Source organism: Falco rusticolus, chromosome 9 (assembly GCF_015220075.1).
Source record: "Falco rusticolus isolate bFalRus1 chromosome 9, bFalRus1.pri, whole genome shotgun sequence".
Lineage (NCBI taxonomy): Eukaryota > Metazoa > Chordata > Aves > Falconiformes > Falconidae > Falco > Falco rusticolus.
This window is the reverse complement of record NC_051195.1, coordinates 33,490,848-33,513,197: the sequence shown is the minus strand read 5'-3', so window position 1 is coordinate 33,513,197 and position 22,350 is coordinate 33,490,848. Positions and strand designations below refer to the sequence as shown.

The 22,350-nt window shown below is 42.8% G+C and overlaps 2 protein-coding genes across 12 annotated transcripts; one reads left to right on the top strand and one right to left on the bottom strand.

Annotated features, from left to right (window-relative positions):
* The first annotated feature begins 106 nt into the window (after positions 1 to 106).
* BBIP1 (BBSome interacting protein 1) lies at positions 107 to 3,596 on the top strand. Of its 3 annotated transcripts, XR_005106088.1 has the most exons (4): positions 107 to 545; positions 631 to 827; positions 1,011 to 1,377; positions 3,188 to 3,596. XR_005106088.1 is itself a non-coding variant. In XM_037399333.1 (3 exons), the coding sequence occupies exons 1-2, from the start codon at positions 500 to 502 to the stop codon at positions 783 to 785; spliced, it is 201 nt and encodes a 66-aa protein (XP_037255230.1). In that variant the 5' UTR covers positions 110 to 499; the 3' UTR covers positions 786 to 827; positions 3,210 to 3,596. The 3 variants fall into 3 exon arrangements, 2 of the variants coding, with proteins under 2 accessions (XP_037255230.1, XP_037255229.1); XM_037399333.1 differs by lacking the exon at positions 1,011 to 1,377 and having other exon boundaries at positions 110 to 545; positions 3,210 to 3,596; XM_037399332.1 differs by lacking the exon at positions 1,011 to 1,377 and having other exon boundaries at positions 112 to 545.
* Positions 1,526 to 21,297, bottom strand: PDCD4 (programmed cell death 4). Of its 9 annotated transcripts, none has more exons than XM_037399323.1 (13): positions 17,821 to 17,958; positions 16,701 to 16,848; positions 15,428 to 15,526; positions 11,804 to 12,100; positions 11,137 to 11,231; positions 9,326 to 9,439; positions 8,823 to 9,044; positions 8,452 to 8,549; positions 6,830 to 6,944; positions 5,896 to 6,003; positions 4,721 to 4,831; positions 3,586 to 3,725; positions 1,526 to 2,255 (listed from the first exon to the last, which is right to left on the bottom strand). In XM_037399323.1, the coding sequence occupies exons 3-13, from the start codon at positions 15,465 to 15,467 to the stop codon at positions 2,195 to 2,197; spliced, it is 1,401 nt and encodes a 466-aa protein (XP_037255220.1). In that variant the 5' UTR covers positions 15,468 to 15,526; positions 16,701 to 16,848; positions 17,821 to 17,958; the 3' UTR covers positions 1,526 to 2,194. The 9 variants fall into 9 exon arrangements, with proteins under 9 accessions (XP_037255220.1, XP_037255224.1, XP_037255225.1 ...); XM_037399327.1 differs by lacking the exon at positions 17,821 to 17,958 and adding an exon at positions 21,235 to 21,279 and having other exon boundaries at positions 1,788 to 2,255; XM_037399328.1 differs by lacking the exon at positions 17,821 to 17,958 and adding an exon at positions 18,172 to 18,186 and having other exon boundaries at positions 1,788 to 2,255.
* Positions 21,298 to 22,350: the final 1,053 nt, after the last annotated feature.

Genomic DNA, 22,350 nt, shown 5'->3' with positions numbered 1-22,350 from the left:
GGCATCAGCGGCGCACGGCGGCCCCGCGCAGGGGAACGGCGCCGCCCCACCGCAGCGGGAAGCCGGGAGCAGCCGCTGGGGCCCGGGCCCGGGCCGGATCTGCGCGCCCCCACCGCAGCGAGCCCGGGCCGCGGCCGCCCCGCCGAGCGCCCGGCTGCCCGCTGCCCACGCAGGACGCAGCCGCGCCCGGCCCGGCGGCGGCTGGCGGGGAACCGGCTGGCAGGGAGCCCCGATCCCGCCCCGGCGCAGCCACCGCGGTTCCCGGCGCGCCCCGCGGCACGCCGTGGCCTGCAGCTCCCGGCACGGCTGTGGGCCGCCAGCCTCCCGGCGGACTACAGCTCCCGTCATGCAGTGTGGCAGCGGGGCCCGCACACCGCCGGTGCCGCCGCGCAGTGCAGGCCGGGAGCGGTAGTTTTGTCGGCGGGAGACGCGCCCTCCCCCTCAGCGAGGGGTCGCCGGTGCGGGCGGTGCCAGCGCTCACTGCCGCGCCGGAGCCGCCATGCCGGAGGGGAAGGCTGCGTTCCGGGAGGTGCTACCCAAGCAAGGTACCGGCGGCGAGCGCGCTCCGGCAGCCGGCCCGGCCCGGCCGCGGCCCCGGCGCTGACGCTGGGCGCTTGTCTCCTCTCGCAGGGCAGCTGTCGGTGGAGGACACGGCCGGCATGGTGCTGTGCAAGCCCAAGGTGCTGCCCCTCAAGTCGGTGTCGCTGGAGAAGCTGGAGAAGCTGCAGCGGGCGGCGCTCGAGGCGGCGCGGCCGGAGGGGGCAGCGCCGCAGCCACAGCCCTAGCCGGTCCCGGGAGGGGCGGGGGCCCGGACCCGCAGCCCGGAGGTACCGCGATGTAACGGAGCTTTGCGGATTAACGGCCGGCTGAGAGCACAGGAGCTGTTGCCGGGCTGGGGAGCGGGGGGAGGCGGGAGGCCCCCTCCCAGACCTTTTCCCTGGAGAGGTTCCACTTTGTCGCTTTCAAGGCGACGTTTTAAATAAATACGTCTTTTGGCTTGTCGAGTCCAGCAGGTGACAGAACCTCGGCCGGGCCCTTTCGGACAGCGGGGGGCGGCGAGTGACACCCCCCCACCGGCCCCAGTAACGGCTTACCAGGCTCTCTCGAGTGCTGCGGCGCTCCTCTCCCGGAGCACAGCATGTTCCCGGCCCTGTCACGGCTATTCCCAGCATTGCTAAACACCTGAAATCTTAACATGAAACCGAGAAACACAAGGGAGCAGGAGAGGCTCCGCCGCGCTGCTTAAGAGAGTCTTAGATCCGCCTTGTTGTTGAGAAAGGGCTTGCCAAAGCTGCTCTGCATAGACAGCGTTCAAGATACCTCGGTGGCAGCCTGGATGCTCCTACGCAAGCCACTTGTTTTTCAAAAACATATTTGGTAAATACTTACCATGAGTTTAATTACTCAATGCTCTTCTGTTAAGTGCAGTACAAAAGGGTAGTGTTAGATGTACGGCTTAATTGCAGAGATTTAAACACAGTTAAATACCTTCTGTTTTACAAAAAAAGGAGGCAGAAAGGAGCGCTTCACAAAAAATATTTTTAATATGTTTTACCAGAACTTTTTGCTTTTCCAGTTACATAGAAAAAAAGACTAGTTTGGTACATGGGGGCTAAAACCAACCAGTGTTTTCCCCTGGAACAGATGAATTAATCTTATGACCCAACTCCCATTTTCTTGGGCTCTTCAGAACAAAGAAACAGCTATTTTTCCTCCCAAAGCACAGTATTTCAGCAGCAATGGAAATGGGATCACAGCAGCTTAACTTGACCCTTCTATAAAGCTTTGTATAAACCAGTGATTTTATGATGACAACACTGTCCTTGAAAGAAAGGGTGGCAGTCAGACATTGATGCAAACATGGAATGATCAGGTCATAAACATATGGCACTTAAAAAGATAGCTTATTTGAAGGCACCACCACAGCAGAGTGGCCAGTTGTTCTACTATATGCCCAAAGAAAGAAGTTTTCTTTCTGAAATTTATAAAACTACTTAAAAAAAAATGATTTGTACCCAAAACATGTGCTTTTAAAAAAATATGAACTGTTCTAAGCAACTCTTTAAAATTTTGGTATATTATATATGTGTATACATATATACATACACACACCAAAAAAGCATGCGTGTTTGTATATATATAGATATCTGTTTTCCCTTTTAACTTTTAAGGCTTCAGGAGTTGGTTCTCACGTTCAGTAGCTTTCTAGCTTAAGACGACCTCCATCTCCTTCACTCACAAAACGCTTTCTGCCCCTGTATGAAAGTAAAAAGTATCTTTTCAGTAATTCAGAGTAGCATTGCTCATTTTTTCTTATCTATCACTGAGAAGAATCCCTCGCTTCTGAGTCAAATACAAGGTGTGCAAGTTCAGCATAATTAGCCAACATTCTTGATCACTGATAAAATTGCTTAAAATCCATCTGAATCTTACATACATGTTTATTTGCAAGAAGCTTTTCAAAATTTGCATTGTCAAGTGCTTTCTACTTTGCTTACCTCTTCATGTTCACACTTGCAAAAGATGCTAGTCTGAAAGCCTAGGAATGGTGGGTTTCTACCCAAAACTGAAGCAAATAAGCCAAAAATGCCTCTCAATGTATTAATGGTAACAGTAGTACAATCAAGCTTTTGTTGCAGTGATGACTTTCAACCCTCCCACACCCCAAACCTGCAAAATATTTGCTACCAAGACACACAAACTCAATTTTAAGTCTAAAGTCCACAAATGGAGGCTGTTTTTGATAAAGACACATTTCAAAATCCAAATGTATTGCAAGCTGTTAAGACTATTTAAGAAGCCTAATGAAACACCCTAACCAGAAAAGATCTAATAAATAGTATTCCCAATGCATAAAATTGCAAATAATAGCTTTATTATCCTATTTTAAAATTTACATGTATTCCTCACGGGAAGTGAAACTTATTAAATGTATTGTGACCAGTAAGGAGAGGACAAAACAGTGATTAGCTACAGTTCAAACAGCATTATCTATGCTATGAATAAGTAAACTGTAACAAACCAAAAGCACTATACAAATCATGTGACAGATATGAAGGGATCAGGTGTGTGGAGTTTATTCTACATAAGTATCCTATCCCTTCTGACAAACATGAGAATTGGTTGCCTCATCTTAGAACTCTATTGATGCCATTTGGTATGTTTAAACCATTTTTTTTTTCCCCAGGGTTTTTTTCCCCCCACTGTAGCTGAGTTTTTCACTGTCGCCTACACGGATCATTGTGACACCTGAATCCTCCATCTCAATACTGTACTGATCTCTGCCAAGCAAACCAGCAAAACAGAGGAGTGGCAGGCCTTCGTCCTCCGGAGAGCATACAGGCAATGCTGCCTGCGACTCACTGGAGGCTTATTTTCCTCAATAATTTATTCCATCCTCCACATAACAGGTTTCACATCACTGCAGCTTCTTAATAAACTTTTTACCATTCCAACCCTCTGCTTCTCCATCCTCCGTAGTTTCCAGTTCTAATCTGTAATACCTCGGTCATAACATCCTGCTTTCTGTAACTTACAATTGGGACAAAAAGCAGGGCCCTCACCTATCTACAATAAAACAAGTACCTTGAAGGACAGAGGTCTCGCAGTGGTTTGGAGATTATTCCAGCCTGAAAGCACTCCTCTACAAACCTCTCAAGCACAGAATAGGAGTGTGGCACATCCAGGTTAATATCTGGGATTTCACAGTAAACTCGTTCATAGCCCTGCAATATAAGAATTCAAACAGTGATCTGGTTATTCTGTGATTTTATTACAAAATTTTTAAATACCCTTTTGCACTCAGAATTTGTTTTTCAATATAGTTTCATGTATACTATGGACAGCTTCAAGAAACCTAAAGCAGAGCAGCTGCAAGTGGAAAAGCAAGGTATAATGCCAGACAATACCAAACACAGTATTACACAACTACCCATCGGCATAAAAATACCACCTGAATTTTTAACTTCTCTAGAAGTCAGAAATCCAGACAGTACAGAATGTGTAAGTTAGCCTGGTTGCTATCACATGGGTAGTAACAAGGAAGATAAGTTAGTTTTTCTTCCATGTAAATAACAAGAGGTGGCCACAGGTCTCCACAACAGTTTATGCAGTAAGAGAAACACTGGTGACAACCAGAGATGACTTCAGCACTTCGTGTCAGCAGTACAGCTGGGTAAACTCTGACACAAGTCTTTGAGTGGTACCTAGTTTGCCCTGGGATAGAATGGCTGTCTTACATATTTATACCTAGAAACAAAGCCATGGATTATTCCAACTGTGTAAAATATTACCTTCTATATACTGTTCCAATTGACATTTGTAATTAAGTGGGTCCTTACTGTACTACTACAATTATGAATAACTACTGGATAAAAAGAAAAATTCTATTCAAGAAAAATGAAGCTATATTGCAGCATTTTAAATGATTGGTTTGAACCACGCAATTGCATAGAAGCACCTGGAAATCTCTGACGATTCGAATATTCTGCACCTCGCAGTTCTACAGAGAACTACCACTCAGAATTCATTTGTACTTCTGCCAGTTCATGACAGCTATCATACACGTATCAGTGACAGATTATTTGTAGGGGATACAGAATGACCACAGAGTTTTTTAAAAAGCGAGTCAGCAACAGACTACAAATAGTACTTAAAAGGAGGCAAAAACTATATAAATTTTGGAAGACCTTATCCAAAATTCTCTAAACGTCACACTTACTCTTTTCATTTGGTCCACAGTAATGACAGAAGACCTCCAGAGAGATTTCAACAAATCCAGTATCATTTTAAAGGTCTTTTCTCCAGTTGACTCCAAAACCATTACAACAGCCTAAGACAAATCATGCAAGTGTTGTTAACTAAAAGCAGTGGTTCAAGTACATATTGTGGAAGCATATGAGGTGCAAAAAGGAGTGAATGCGTTATTTATTACGCATTTTCTGGGGAGACAAGTCCATTTGTTATATGCATGCACAATTTCAAGGCATGACTATTGTTTGAAAAGAAAAACTGATTAAAATTTATTTGGATAAAGATAGAAAGTATGAAAAACCAGAAAGGACTAGACAGTGAAAAAACACTGCCTTTCTGGCTCTGGTTTGAGAGATACATGACTATATCCATATGGTTGCTGAGTACAGATGGCAATTAATTAATTTTGTATCTGCAATGTTAGAAGAACTTAGAAGTTTAAAACCTACAAATCTGCACATCCCCCATCAACTAAAAGGATTCTGTTTGTCTATCATGAAGGAATTTTCTAAAAGGAGTCAATTTACTGAAAAGAAAATGTTGTAGATTGTGGGTGTTCAGCTTATTGGTAAACAACCATTTCCCGATCTGGCAGATAAAAAGAGTACAAGTGGGAACAAGTCTCCCAGATACAGCAGAGAACTTTCTCTCATGTAGTCTGGTTCTGAAATATCTCCAAGCTTTTACAAGTGTGCTAGATTGAACAATCCCACCCTGAAAAGGAAGCTCTATAACTTAACAAAAACAGGTAACACCCATTAGAATACCCAGATATCTGAAACTAAAAGAAAACAAACACCAAAACAAAGCATGGAGTTTTGCTGCTATTGCTCAGCAGAAAATAAACCGAGCTTTGCTTTTTCAAGAATCTGGAATAATCTGAATTCAGCTATTTAGCCAACAAACAAAAATTAACTCTGGATCTTCCCAGAGTTAGCAGCAGCTTACTTGTTGCATAATGTGTACACAAACAAGCACACAACCTTTAACTTTGCATGAAACTATGTTAGTTATTCAAATAACATCAGAACAAACACCTGAGCTTCAGATTCCAGTTGTATTATTTTGCATGCCCACATCAAATCAAAACCAAACCTGTTCGTATTACTGAAAATTATTAAAGGGACTCTGACTTCTCCTTACTTCATATACAAGTTCATGGTGAAAATGGGGTACTTCCAGTTCCTGAAGGCAACGTTCAGCTTCCAGTACATCTCCAGAAAGCAAATACTCTTTCAGCAACATGTCAATCTATTGGATTTTAAAACAAACACGAAGCCCAACACTAATTAGACATGAAATTTAAAAGCTGTCAACTGTTTTGATAATCTGCAATCAACCCAGCAGCAAGTTAGCTCCTGAAACTTGCTGCTAGTGTTTTTATAAATGTGATTAAATACAGACATTAATTACATTGAGACATTATCAGCAACCTGAAACACAATGTAAGCCAAATACCTATCCATAGTGTTAATACAGACACACAAGCACTGAAAACATTGCTTCGTAACATACATAGCACCATAAAAGGTTAATATGGGTATAATTAAGTTTATCTTCTCTCCTGAACTCCTCCTATCATCTGTTACACTCACAACCTAGAAATTATAACAGGACCTTTTCCTTCCAACCTGCCTACTTCACAGCATGGGTCTCTGAACATTCCTGCTTCTTCATCTCTCTTTTTTTCAGTTATTACTGTGCTTTTAATCAGTGATGCCAAAAAATAATAATAGTATATCTAGTTTAGCCAGTTTTATCTTGGCTCTTCTAATTACTTCACCATTTTATATTGTAAGCTCTTAAAAAGTTAATTGCTTAAAAGGTTTGCTTAAAGCAAAAATGAATGTATACTTGCAATGCGGAGTATTGTACTAGCACGTTCCCACCACTGACAAATACTACAAAAATCAAAAAACCAATCTACATCAGTTTTTAAAAACTACTTTGGACCCCAGAAGCAACACGCAAGACTTTTGCTACAGGATGTATGTATCTCTTCCTTCCAGCCCAAACAGGATAAGCTTAGACAAACAGTAAACCCTTCTCTCTCCAGAGTTTTGTAGAAGTCAGTTACCTCTTTAACAAGGTGTTTCACAGACTGCTGGCCACCTCCTGACCCCCACACATTGTCTATACGCTTTCCGCCCTTTGTCATACTCAGCAACACAGTAGCTCGGTCCAGTGCAGCTCTAGAAAGCAAAGTGTTTCAAAAAGTTACTACAGAACTTCAGTAAAAGGCATCTGTAACTTCCCACACTGCTATTCCTGTTTGGGCAAAGCGAGCAGATCCCTGAGAAGAGGTCAGGGTCAGCAACTCCATGGGGACACCTGGATGAAGAAGCCAGGAAGTAGCTCCCCACTTTCTCTTTCTGCTACCTTTACACATTTGGTTATACTATGCTAAAGACAGCTAACAATCCTGTGATGGCAGCAGACCTGACCCGTCAATGGAAAACATGAAACATCCTCACAAGAGAGAATTTAGTATTTTCTTATGCAGAGATGGATTGTATCTGGGCTCCTCCAAGAATGCAGCTTGGCATGTGTATCTCAAAACAGGCATCAGTTGCTTCCAAACTGAAGAACAGCTTTTCTATTGAGATTTTATTTTCTGTTTGGGTCTAAAGAATTATGAAACCTTGAGAATTTAAGCCAAAACAGCACACAAATATGTAGTTGCAAAAAGACAGCATGAACTAGGGAAGCTTGCCAGTCCATTGAGAACTGAATGAAAAAGGAAGTAAGGTGACAAAAAAAAAAAATCCCAGATCCAGTTAAGCACCATCCAGCTAAAGAAGGAACAGTTATCCCGATTCTCATACTGGGGGCTAGCCAATAACAGTAACTATTCACCAAGATTTAACAAACAGAAAAGACTGGCCAAGAAATAGCAAAGGCAGCAAAGCATCCCAGATGTGCACTATGCAGGCTACAATCCTTCAAATCACAGGCCACAGTTGTATAACTGACAGACAATTTTCACAATTTGAACCCTCAAGTTAGGCAGCTAAACATTTCCCTTCCTCCTAGAAGTACCCAACTATATAATCATTACAAATGGAATGTTTAGAAGCTACAAGAGTTTAGCACCTCTCTATCAAGCCTTAAACATACACTTAATGGGGGAAAAAAATAATAAAACATGACTAGTTATTAAAATGTCCCTCTTTGCCAGACATTGCTCCTTCAAACTTCTCACCCTGACATGGAAAATAATTATACTTCTTGATGAATACAGCGTTACAGAGAAAGTTTGGGAAAGCACTGCACTAGCTTTATAAGGCAAACCAGTTAATCCCTTGTGTATTTCACAACATTTACAACAGCTGTCCTGATGCTATATTTACTCATTAATCACATTAAAGCTTCTTCTAAAGACAAAACCTTTTATAATCACTTCTTATTTCAGGTCATTTTATTTTCACCCTCACACATAAGCTGGACAACAAACCTGACAAACTGAGCTCAAATGTATTAATACATTTTTCAGGCATTTTCAGTCTTTCTCCTCTGACCTGAGTCATTCTGGATTTTATTGTTAGTTGCAAATTTTGTGGGTTTCTTTTTTATCATTTTAAATGAAAAAAATTAGAAGTTAGAGAATCACATGATTTATCCTTAAGTTCTAAATTCCTGGCCATCGTTTTTGGCACCTGGAATAAAAAACTGCAGCTATACAGAAAGCAAGAAAGTTACCGAGCTTGGACACAATCCACAGTGCCTTTGTAGCCATCTATGTAGGTACTGCTTAGAATCCCATCTCCAACAGCTCTAGCAATAAACTGGCCAACCAACTGCAACAAAACAAGCATTTTTAATTAAATGTGAATTTCAAAGTAGTTCTAAGTAGACTATTACACAATGTGCTTGGTTGTCAGATTTTATTCAAAGTAGCCATCTCAAAGTAAAAACAGCCTGGGAAATTGGCAGGGGGTTACAAACAGTAAGGCAATCCACTGATATTCTTCAAAATACAGAGTCTATTTCAGTTTACTGGATCAGGATTAGCCACAAAAGAAAAAGCTTTTTTTTTTTTTTTTTGCTAGCATAAAACTTTACATATATACCTGTGGTGCCCTGGGAGAATCCAACGCCAATTCAGGCAGTTCTTTAAGCAACCTATCAAACGATTTTTCCACATCAGTTTTGCTTACTACTGTCCCACAAAGGTCAGAGATAAGCTTAGATGTCATTTCCCGGTGACTAGCCTTCCCCTCTAATGCCAAGGAAACAGCCAGCACTGGCACACTGTATTTCATTTCACCAAGGTTTAAATTCTTCAGCATCTCCTACATAAGATTTGAAAAACAGAACAGATTAAGATTTCCTAATTTTAATTCTATAAATACATTTTATACAAATATATTACAAATATATAAATATTTATATGCATGTATTTATGTATTTGCATATAAGCTTCTGCTCATGTAACGAATATAACTGCTTAGGTATTCTTATTGCACATTTCTTGCCAACATCTCTATACGCTCATTTAAAACTAGCATTTGGATTCCCATGTATGCTACAGGTTGCCCTCTAAAATAAAGTAGTAAAAAGGCATGCAACATACCGAAACTTCATTAGTATCTCCGTGTTCAAAATACTCCTGTATGATTGGTGTTAAAGTTTTTTCAAATGCTCTTTCATCCAGAGGTAAAACTACTGTTTCATAGACACAGTTCTCCTATTTTAAAAGGCAACACAAGCAGATACCCTTTTGTAAATAGTAATGTCTCTTCTTACATCTTATGCAGTGCTAATAGCATCAAAATGCGTCTTCTAAATCCTTATTTCTTTAGTCTTGGTAGTCAGTATTCTGCCAGACAACGGATTATGTCTCTACCATTAAAATGTGGACAACACTGGCTAAGTGTCATGCTTTCTTATATTTTGAATTATAGCTGAATTCAACTGAAAGGCTGAATTTACTGTTGAACAATGGCAAACACTCCAATCTGTTCCAAGGATTCTGCTGATACCACATGAACCCAGAGATCAAATGCCTACGTACTGATGCGACAGCAACAGAAACCCCTGTCCCAGCCCAGCAGTTAGCTATGCCACAGCACAAGATTTAACTTCCAGCACCTCTCCCTGCAAGTGGCACTCCAGTCCCCAACAGCAAGCCTGCCTGGTTTTCCTCTTCCTTAGTGACTGCGGGACCAGACAGGCCATAGCACGTAAAATCAGAGAAAAGGCATTTACAGAATATTTGTGAGCAAATATGTTCCCTAAGGGGAAAAAAGAATCACACAGCAACAGCCTCCTATATAACCTGGTCCTGCAGAGTTCTAGCACAACCAGATCTCCCTGCTGGAATTCAGTTCCCTACTCCTCGCAGACTACAGAAGTAACATTCAGAGCAATACTACAGGGCACAGAAATCCGAACAAAGAAGTTTTTCAACTAATGCTTTTTGGAAAGAAGCTTTCCATGATCAATAAGTATAGCAGAAGTCCAGAAGCCTAGTCATATCAGTCCCCATTTACAACCTTAGAAAAGCTAAGCATACAAAAGTTCCACAGAATATTCCTCTTCATTAAACTTTCCTTTATGCACTCAGTTTCATTTTTAATAGCTAGCTCTGTTAACATGAAGCACTGAATTGCAGGGAAAAAACCTGATACTGGAAGAAGGTTTTGATATTCCCACATACCACTGCCTCAGCAGCTACAGCAAACAGCCTCTGCTCAAAGGACACCACCATCACTCTGCTTATGTTATATAGTATTTACTTATGGTCTCACAATTGTATTGATCTCAGAGACTTGGAAATCTGCATTGGTAATGTGTTCCCTTTCCTCAGTGATTTAATGTTATAAAGCACCCTTTGCCCAATGAGCTTTACCTCCCCACCCCACCAAGCACGGCTGTAAGATACAATCTTCCACAACATACTCAAAATACGCATAAACAAAATATCCAAGGCTATCGACTTTGCACTAGTTTGAAGCATTTATACTAAGTAGATACAAGACACTGGAAGGGTTGTGAATACAGGGAAGAGAAAAAATCCATAAAGGAGTACCGTCCCCTACTAAACTCCTGACTGATAAAGTCTGTGTTGTTTTTATCATGGTACCTGTTTGCAATATAGAGCAGCACTGCAACATTCTCCGCCATGGGACCAGCAGTAAAGACACACGTGGGAAAGGGGTCCTGCCTAGTCAGGCACAGAAATAGGGCTAAGATTACACTACGATACTTCCACACCAGTTGTCTCTAGCCAATAATCTGCTCTTGAACATAAAAATGAGCACTTAGTACAGCCAGACTGATATTCACATAACTGACAAGGTTAAACTTCTATTAGTATCAGCATCACAGCAATTGAAATCAATAAAGGAAATAAAACCCATCATGAAGAAATTATTTGCCTACCTGATCATCATCATAATTAGGATCCTTAATATCTACTTCTTCCACATCATACACTTGGCCTGGTGTTCCCCAGACTCCTTTACCACCCGCTCCACCTGGTAAAATATGGGGCAGTAAGTACGAACGCCAGTTCACAAAGAATACTTCCGAGTTCAACCCAACATTCTTTCACTTAAGGGTAATGTATCACTGCTTGTGCCCACCTCCTGATTCTAACAATATACGCTGAAAAAGGTGTGTTTGTGTGACGTGTTCCCACATTACCAACCAGTCCTTTCATCACTTTCCAGTAAGATACTAGAAGCAGTATGAAACTACACATGCATTACTGAAGGCTGAAACTGCACTTTCAAACATAACCATGCTTTAAGTTTGCATTAATAAGAGTCCTGTGAACCACCAACAGTTCAAATTCTTGTACTAATTTCCAAAGAAAACATATTTATCTTAAAGACAAAAGTTAATTGTTGATACACACAGGAAATTTTCTGACAAGAATGCCACATACTATGAGCTCCCATTGCCATCTACTATCCAACACAAAGAACCAAATGCCTGCACAGAGACTGTAGCTTATGAAAATGATTCCCAGTGGGAAAAAAAAAAAATATACTACGTTTTGGACAGAATCTTTATCATGCTACTCTCTGCACTAAGTTACACCAACCTTTCTTTGGTAGACCTCTTCCCTTTCCAGACCGGGATCGCCTGTCCAGGAGCTTCCCCTTGGGGCTCGTTGGTACACCACCAATCTTCAGCGTCTCTCCATTGTCACTAACAGAGTCTCCTCTCCCAGAATCTCTAGAAGAATTTTTCCTCAAGCGCCTCTTTGCTTTAGCATTTATTTTGGCTTCAGTAATTGAAGTTGCAGGAATCCAATTTCCATTGATTTCAGTCTTTTGTTCCCCAGAGACCCCATTTTCTTCATCACCGGAAAATGGAGCATCACTTAGATTCTCAAGTTCTTAAAAAGGAGACAGAGCAAAAAAATCTGTTATGAACAGTTTTATGTTAGAATACCAAAACACACTATATTTAAAAGGATTACAACATTAAATAGAACTCCCATTTCAACAGCAATTAAGGCAAATGATGTTGTTTTTAAATATGCCTACACATCACAGTAATAAGGAGTTCCTTATTCTCCTGCGCAGACCATCCACAATCTAAACAGAGCATATGTCGAGTTGGAAAGCAAATGAATAAACCATTTATAAACAGGTAAACCACAGAAAACCCCACCCTTGTTGAACAAAAACTATCAGAAACTCTGCAGCGTGTAAGATGTAAGCGCCTAGTTCTCACTCCACCCACACATCTCTTGATTAGAAACAAACAAAACTGCCAATAAGTATATTCTATAGAACCTCACTACGTTAACAGACTAGTCACCGAAGTAAAATTAATTTCCTAAATCATCATGCAACAATTCCCCTCATTCAAGGAATTTCAAACAAAGCTCACCAGCTGGAAAAGCAGTAATGCAGACTTAGAGGAATAAAAAAACATCACTACTCTTATTTTTTGTTTTTAAACCTATGAAAAAAAAAGTCATTTAATACAAAGCCTGGGGAGTTCCATAACGAAGACTCATAGAAAAGTAGTCTTTTGAAACAATCTGATCTCTCTCTTCTCTATGGATTGCCCTCACTGTAGCTTTGGTCAAGACTGTTTAAAAAAACGGCCATGGTTTATTTCCCAGCACAATCATATATAATAGGAAATTAGCTTTGTTTCATACCCAACAAAAACTCTCACAACTTAAGGATATATCTTAAGGATAGATACAGTCTCTGAACACTGAGAAGTTCAGTAACTCACTCTTCCAGGTAGTTAATGCACATTTAAAACTTGGATCTAAAGTCTTTTATTTCACAATGTTAGGATGTCCTGCACTTGAGCCATACGGTTCGGTACCAGTAGAATGTTTTACTGGGAGCATTATAAGCAAACGCCTAAGTTCTTCTTCCCCTTCTTAATCAAGATTAAAAAAAGCACCTGCGGAACTATTTACAGTCCAGGTAGTACCCTGGGAGTCCTTGCAAATTGGAAAACACACAAAGGAACAGCCTCAGCTCTCTTGTTACAAAGCCCTTCTTTTCTTTAGGATTCAGTAAAGTCTCAAAGATACTACCCATAGCTCCAGCCCTAGGAAATGCAATGACGAGGCACACAGAAGCTGCTTTTCCAGCTGTGCCAAGCCTGCATTACAGAAAAGCTCACTGCCATAAACCCAGAATATGAAAAGTATTTAAAATTTTTATTTGAACTTAGCTGAATGTATTACTTCACCATTCCAATACACTCTAGTTAGCAATGTTCATTTGGCAATACTTCTCAGAACTGTATTTTTTCAATTCAAAACAGGTTCATGAAATACTGTTTTGAAAACAAAGTGCACTAGTAAAACATTTCCAACCTCAAAGTACTTACCCATATCAAAGAGGATACTACACTACAAAATGAAGAAAGCTTGATGCAAGTGCCACCTCCATGATCAAAGTAGTAGCATTTAGATACTATACTAGTGTTCAGAAATGTGAATGTTATACTGAACAATAATGCAGCCATTCCAGTCTAAGCTTCATCTTTCCACTCGTTACTCCCACAAAAGCATTCCTTTTATGCTTGCAAGCTAAAAAAGTATGCATTGCGTCCAGAAAAAGATCCCCCACAACAAGCTTTCTCAGTTTGTCTAACATTTTAATAAAAACAATGAGAGATTTGCATAAAGCTAGCAGAGGGGAAAAAAGAGCAAAACCAAACAGAACAGGTTTCCTTCCTCTCATTCCCCAAGGAGACCCCATCAGCACAACCAGCTCATCTCAGACAAACGAATTTAAATTCTTCACATCCACTCTCCCATGAATTTCTCTAATTTAGACCTTCGATGTGGCTGCCCAGGAACTACACTCTTTAATGACCACTTCTTTCTCAGTTTCCCAAGAAAATGGCCAACAATTAACGCAAGAGGCTACATCCAACCTCCTTACACAAACCTGATCTGAGGTTCAAGACTAAAGGAAATACTCCACAGGAAACATCCAACCCATACGACTTAATGTTTCTCACTGCGTTACTAAACTACGTTTTTATATAACACTATCCCTTCCAGCTGCAACCTTTCTCCATAATACTATAACCAGCTGGCCCTCCACTGTTACTTAGTTACTTAGGCTGAAAAAATAGGTTAAACAGACAGACATACTTGTTTTCAACTATTTTCTGAAATAATTTCATAAAAAATACGTAAGATGCAGATCTTCCTTTCAACTTCTCATTTTTACATCATGTAACATATACATACACATGTATAAGCAAAAACAGTGTTCTATAACTTTAAGCCTTTCCTTACTAGGTATTAAAAAGTTAGCCAAATTTACCTTATTACCCTGCTATGAAGCCTAGCAGGCACACTTAAAACCTGTGCTTTCATGGTGCTACCTTAATTAACAAAGCAGTCAGCAACTACTTACCTACATACAAATTTCATTTGACCAAATTAGGTCAATTTAGGTATCTAGCAGTTTCCCACCTATTATCCAAATATAATTCTAAAATGATAAGAAGCAAGGTATCTTCTACATTAAACTAATGCTCGTTTAAGATGTCATACAGAGCATGTTGCCACTTTGCATTACATACCACCTTAACATATAAATTATTTTTTTCCAAAAAACATTTAAAACCTACAAAAAATCTTTGGTATAAAATGGTCAGTGCTGATCATCACAGCCTTTCGGAAGACACAGAAAACAACATGAAACTGTATTAACTTGACTAAGCATCATAAACCATGTCTGTGATACAGACAAAATACTCAATTTCAGGGCAGTCTCTAACACACATTCAGTAATTTTTTCCCATGCCAGCCCACTTCCAGTCAAGCCTTTTATCATTTGTTTCCTCTAATTTTAAGCTAAATAGCTACATAAAACCACAATTTGTACCTCTTAAATGCACCTACACGTTTTACTTCTGAGCTCATTCTTTTCTTCACAGTAGCACTACTTGAAGTCAGATAATAAGGAGTCCAGAGTCACTATTATTTAGTAAGCTAAAGAAATATTAACTTCATGATTTTAACAAATTGAAATAAATATAATCAAGCAGGATACTATAATATATAATTGAAAGAACAATTCTGTAAATTTTTTATGGAAGATTTTTTTTTTTAAAACCAGTACTGTTAAAAATTGACAGTAATACCATTTTTCTACAGAGAACACTAAGGTTAGCTAAGCAATTTTAAATTAAAAAAAACCAAACAAACTCTGAACATATTACTTACCTGTTGGAGTAACGTAAATGTGCTCCTTTTCTACTTCCATAGCTGCTTAACAGAACTGACTCCGAAATGTGTAAGTCTTAACGCTTTCTCCTCCAAGGCCTAAACAGAAATGGAGAAGCTTAGGGGAAGAAAAGCACTAGACCAAAACTTAAAGAAGTAAAAAAGCTGAAAAGGCTTCACTCACAAAATACAGTGCAAAAACAAGAGTGGGGGTGTGTGTGCATTAAATTATAATTAACTATCAGGAACCACCGAAAAGTTCCTGGGAAGGTAAATGCTGTAACATGAGACAGCACCACCCTCAAACACACATCTATCTGAGCCTTGATGTCTTAGCAGCTGTCAGTTCTCTTGCTTATAAAGGAAGAACCAGGATAAAAGCCGTTACTTTAAGGGTGAAAGGCCTGTGTATGCAGGGTTTGATAAAAGCCACCTCTATCAACTTAATATTGTCGTATTCTGCAAAGTGGTTATCTACATAAGCATTCAATATCAATGTTATAACTGCATCCACAAGAAAAATGTTCTTCAGGTGAACTACACTGATAAAATAGTACCAATTTATTGAGTTCAGACCAGCCCTTAGAATACAAGCTATTTTTTGTTCCTCCCCTCAGAGTCTTTACATTTTACTGTATGCGTACATACAGATGACAAGCTTTCACATTTGTGTTTCTGCACCCTCTAAACACTCCTTATAACCACCATCCAATCTGCAAGGGATAACGTTGAACATTTCTCTCTCCGTTACTCTTTCTCCCTCTTCCCAGTAGCTGCTATTCTACAAACCACCCATGTCGCTGTGAAAGAGATGGTATCACCCATCCTTCCTTTATGTACACAAAAAATTAAGCAGCCCCATATACTTTTTCGCCTGAGAGTTTCACAAACCATTCTGTATCTGTGAATATTACTGGTATTTGTGTCTGCTCCAAGAATTCAGCAGCTCTTTCCCCTTTCTCATCCTTTGCTGTCCTGAAAACAGCTTACCGTTGAGCAGCAAGATTGTGACACTAAACGACAGCACTCCCTTCCCCTTTTCTTCTCTTTCCTTGGTTTCCCCTCTTATGCCCGCTTGCCTACCACAGACCATTAACGGCAAATGATTCATTACAGACCGTTGGCAATAAAGAAACTCTGGTTTAGGGCACAGTATCAAGCTGTCATGATCTTGCATTTCCTAATCTCAACTCAAACAGTTAACAGCTTTGTGTAATAAGAAGTCTTTCCCACCCCATGTAATTTTTTTAGAAAAACATTTTTTCAGAGTTACCTCAATTACTCATTCAGGAGTTCTCAAGTATTCCCAGTCACTGTTGGTTGAGAGATTTTTTTGTATAGATCTCAGTCTAAACTGAGCAAACTACCTTGTAATAACAGTTTTAGTCTTCCTAGTGGAACGTTCCATCAGTTGTCCACCTCTTTGAGAAAGAAGACAAAGGACAAAACCTATATTAAATAACAATCATGACTTTCAGCATTTGTAATCAAGTCCCAGATGTCAAGGGAAGAAATACTTTTTCCATACAGGACCCTAGTTAAAACTATAGTTAGTTTCACCTATTGCCACATAATAAATAACAACACAATTTATATGCTGTCTTTTTGAGATTCAGCACCCTGCTTTCTTCCTAACAAGGGTGATGGAATAGCTGAGCTTTACAATGCATCTTTTCATACTGATCAGGAGACATACTCTCAGTTAAGCAACGCACCCTCTCATCCACTCAAGCCAACAGATCTGCTGGAGCTTCAGGTATTTATCACTGTATATATATTAAAAAAAAAATTACTTTATATTTTACAGAGTTATACTACACAGTACTATCAATCAACTACAGAACACAATTTGAAAACCTGCATTAAAAACATCAGAATAAATAACTGCAAAATTTTACATCAGAGGAGATAAGGGAACACAATGGACAAGTAAACGTAAGCATCTGCAAAACAAGAATGCTGCAAGAGATCTTAAGAATAATCAGTGATACAAATGGTACTTTTAAGGTAGTTCAGCAGACGAGGGTATTTCCTAAGTCACTGAAAACCACCAATAACATATGCTCAGCTCTCTGCACTCACCACCACCACATGTACTTTATCTAAATAGGCAATTCCACCCCAACAGGCCAGTAGCAGCAAATTAACGTTTAGGAACCACGCAAACTGCAGAAAAACACTTCCAAAACTTATCAAGACCTTACGCCTATGCAAAACATCCCTGAGGAACTTCCACACAAGCCTACACGATTTTTCTCCCTAACTTTCGGCGAACGCTCCCCACCACCAAGCCCCTGAAGGCATGCTCCCCACCACCAAGCCCCTGAAGACATGCAAACACCAGCTGCTGCTCTGCAGCCACACGCAAGAACAAGCGGGTAAGGTTTAACTACCCTTACACAACTCGTGCCGCTGGAAGAAATCAACGGCGGAGCAAGCCCGGCCCTTGAGGGGAGCCGTGCCCGAGGGCTGCAGGCCGGCGGGAGCACGGCGGGGCAGGGCCCTGACGCCGCACGCTGGCACAGGCCCGGCAGCCCCTGACTCGGCCCAGCTGCGGCCGCGGAGCACCCGCACCTCACGGGACGGCGGCGGGGCCTCCCTGCGCAGCCCTGCCCGGCTGCCACGGGCGAGGGACCGGCCTCGGCGGCACGGCGGGAGCGAGGCGGCCTGCCCAGGGGGCCAGGAATCACTCAGGGCCAGCAGCTCCTCAGCGATCGCCCCGCGGCCAGGCCACCCCCACGCACCCTGCAGGGCCGCCGCGCCCGCACGGAGGAGGCCGGGCCGGGCCGCCCAGCCCTCACACAGCGCCCGCCGGACCGTTACCGGCCGCCCGCCCCCCCGGCCGCGCTGCTCCCGCCGCCCGGCCCCGCCCCCTCGGCCGCGCGCGCCCCGGCGTGCTTGTTTTTGTTTTCTTCCCCCCAGCGACACGGCCGCCAGCGGCGCCGGGGATTGGCTGGCTCCCGCACGCCGCCGCAGCCAATCGGCAGGCCGGGATGCCCGTGGGTGGGGACGGGAGGGTGCTCCGCCCTCAGAAAGGGGGGGCGTAGAGGGGGAGGGCGCGAAGCTCTCTGGGGCGCGTCGGCGGGGAGGGAGCGGGAGGGAGCTATTGGCGTGGCGTGGCGTGGCGAGGCGAGGCGGGCGGCCCGGGAGGACCCGTTCCGGTGTGCAGCGGCAGCTGGCATGGCATGGCATGACACGGCACGGCCCGGCACGGCCGGCTCTACACCGCCACCAGCGCCGCGTCACAAGGGGACGCGAGGGGAACGCCTCGGTGCGTGAGGGCGTCCGAGAGACTCCACCATGCTGCCGCCTGGCTCCCACCTGCTCAAGCCCTGGCCTGCAGGCCCTCTGGCGCGTACCCGCTTGGGATGTCTGGCCTGGTGGTTAAAATAAAGCCGGGTTACCCTGCCTGTGCAGGTGCAGGGCGTCCTCTGCAGCTATCGCACACACACCTGACCTGCAGCTTCCATTTCCCTGTCTTAACATACCCCAGTCCACTCACAAAAGCATACCAGGTCACCATCTCCTGACCTACCAACGTTTGAGGCGAGCATTATGGTGAGAGAGCAATAAGTTTGACAGTTGTTTACGTTCGATCTGAAATGCCAGATCCCAAGGACTGGGGGGACAGTTGCACCCAGAGACCATGTAGGGGACGGGCAAGCGTTTGCAGGCCTGCTGACAGAACCCGGCCAAGGAGAGGAGAGCCCTGCATGCACCAGCACCACAGGCAGCCATGGAAACCTGGGCAGCTCTGCCTAACACTTCTTCCAACATTGTGTCTTCCTCCTCTGATCAGAAATTTTAAAATGTGTTTGGTTTTTTTTTTCTTGAAGCAAACCCATCAGAAAAATAATGTACTACCTCTTTGTGTTGCCCCCAGCTAACATGGGGATTTCAGACATTTTGCTCCCTCCTCATATAAGACCCCTCTACCTTCTCTTCAGTGCTGGGTGTTACAGGACAGAGGTTTAGGCAGAGGAACTGGAAAACACCACAACTGCCTCAGAGCTGGCACACAGGATTCCTACTGTTCAGGCCATCCCACAGGTTAAAAAGGTGCTGCAGCCACCTTCTCCACTGCTGAAACTCTTCAACACAGTGCAGGTTTAGGACTGACAACTAAACCATGCATATCCATCCACAATCTCTCAAACTTTCTACTTTATTTTAGTTTACAGTTACCCTGTTTATTGCATACCCACTGCCTGAGGCCAGACTCCTAACTAGAGATGATAGTCTTTCATTGTCATGTATTTTGCTTCCATTCACACTCTCTCCTAAAAACTCAGCTAACCCTTTGTTTTCTCTCTATAATTTGTCACTCCAAGAGCCCATGTCCAGTGGTACGGCAGAAGCAAATACAGATCCCTTCTGCTTTAGTACTTTTGATCGCAGGATTTTGCCAGCAAAAGGACCCTCCCTCAGTTAATAGATTATGACTTAACTTTTGCAGTGGTTTTACATATTTTTCCAGTATAATTCTACTTCAAATCAGTGTTCTTTTGACTGAAATAAGAGCCAAGCTTTTCTTGTGTAAGAGCCTCTGAATTAATTTACTGGCCCAATGCTCTGCATGAATCATCTAGGTTTAAGAATTAAAACAATAGTGTCTGTTAAAAGAATGTGCAGCACGATTGCTGTAGTTTTAATGATAAATACTTGACCAATTGGACAAATGACAGAAAGAACATCTTGTTCAGGAAGACACTAAGTTGCAGACATTTTCAAGTCAGGACAGTTCAGCATGCTCACACAGGACTTTTTTCATGTGCAACCCAGAGGCAGCCTCAAAAGATGTTGTTTCCCCATCAATCAAAAAATAATTTCTAGTTTGCTCTTTGCACCTCCACTGCCTAGTATGTACCAAGCAAAACACTACAATGTCATCACCGAGATTTGGAAAATAAATTCTAACTATTAACACAGATTATTCAGCTTCCCCTGCAAGACAGAAGAGGGGCTTTAAAGTGATTTTTCAGTGAAGAGGAAAGAGGTGGCAGAGAAACTGAAACAGTAACCAGCACCTGCACAAGAGAAGATGCCACAAAATACTGCATCGCTGCATCGTGCCAATTACAGAATTTAAAGCACTGTGGAAAATGCCTAGAGGATTTTCTGGTAAAATTTAGGACTGTATCACTTCCAAAAGGCCCAAAAGCTGGGTGAGTAATCACAAGAAGATGAAACCCCCTGAACCATCCAGCACACCTCCAGACAAAAAATGGTGTGATTTTTCTTTCTTCTGCTGAATGACTTTATTAGCAGCTGGGTTATCAATCACTGAAAATCTCATTTAGATTTAACTGCACATACTTTCTGATTTCTAAAACACTGTAACCTGAAAAAGGGCTGATGTGCATGAAAGATTATTCGTATTTTTCCATTGTATCAACCGGTCTGCTAAAAGGTATCGCCTCTTTTTGCCTTTCTAACCTCTAAACCGCCTGCAATATTTACAAGACAGCTGATCACATGCTAATCTCTGAGCTGTAGAGACCTGCTTACTCCCTCCCAGCCTCCGTCCCCTAGCCGTATCAACAGCAAAAATACCACCAAAATCCCCATAAAAACAACACAGCATTCCCTCTCCCACAGAAGAAAACCCCCTCTTTCGACCCACTTCTGGCCAGTTGGCAGCTCGAGGCAACCTGCACGGGCTGCGCAGCTCAGCGTCCGCGCCCCGACACCTGTGTCCCAGGGTTACCTGCACCCCGGACCTCCGCCACGCCGACCCACACCAAGCAGGGACCCACCGGCAGCTACCAGACCCTTCCTGCGCTTCCACCCCTAACGCCGCTGATCACCTGGAGCAAAATGTTTGCACAGGGACGAGCAGGTCACTTTCTAGCTGCCTTCCTTCCTTAGAGCCTGCTGGGTTGTTTTCAAACTCTCCCCTCCCTTTCTCACATGCTGGCCAAACCCTCCCGTAACACCCAGGGGAGGAATCCATTGGCTGAAGTTCCCCAAAACGTGTGGAGCAGCCCTTCCCCCCACCCAGTGTCTAGTGCACAATAGACACCACGAGTCTCCGGACTGCCCTAGCCACTTGGCTGCTGGTCTTTGCTTTTCATCAAGGTTTATCTGAGCTGTAAGCTGGGGTGACTTGTGTGGGTCATCCAACCTCCAGCACCAGAGATAGCAGTGGAAAGCAGAGAGAAGTTGTGTTGGGTTAGAAACATTGCAGAGCATTTTCGTTGTGCTCCCCGCTGCGGATTTTTCAAAGTTTTACTTCCTGTTTTAAATATTTTCGATAGGCAGCATCTGTGCTCCTGACACCTCAGCCGTGCTGTTTGATTACAATCAAGTCTGTTACTGTGTCACTTGGAATCTAGATTTCCACACATAATGCAGACAGCAAAAATGTATCGTATCTGTTAAATCAATCTGCTCTGTTCAGTTGCCTGTCTCTTGGCCTTCTGCTTTCTTTTCCTTCAGCCTGCTTTTACTTTTGCATCTTCTGCAAAGGTGCCTTCATAAAATGAACTGCAAGCACAGCAATCCCATTCTTCATCAGGCAGCGTCAGCGCCAGGTTGAAAGGATACTAAAACACGCCTCTGCTTTTTTTAATGCTCAGTAATTGGAGTTCTTTTTGAACATCCTCCTGCAACTCCGACCTTGAGGTGGGAAAAGGGCTGCGCTGCAGACCTGCGTGTGCAGCGTCCGTTGAGGCTGGGCACCCCGGGAGGTGGAGGGGGATTGTCTTGCATTTGCCTGAGCATGGAAACTGGTGTCGCCCACTGCAATGGCTTTGGATAAACACTTTCCCAAACCACAGCTTGCCTTGTCTCTGTTGTGGCTTTCCAGGACTTGCCCCTCACATTGCAAAAAAAGCCTTCCCTCTTCACATTTCTGAGTACGCCCTCCTGGCAGAAGCATTAGAATTGGGTTTGCTTTGTAAAACTGTTCCAGGCATGTCTCT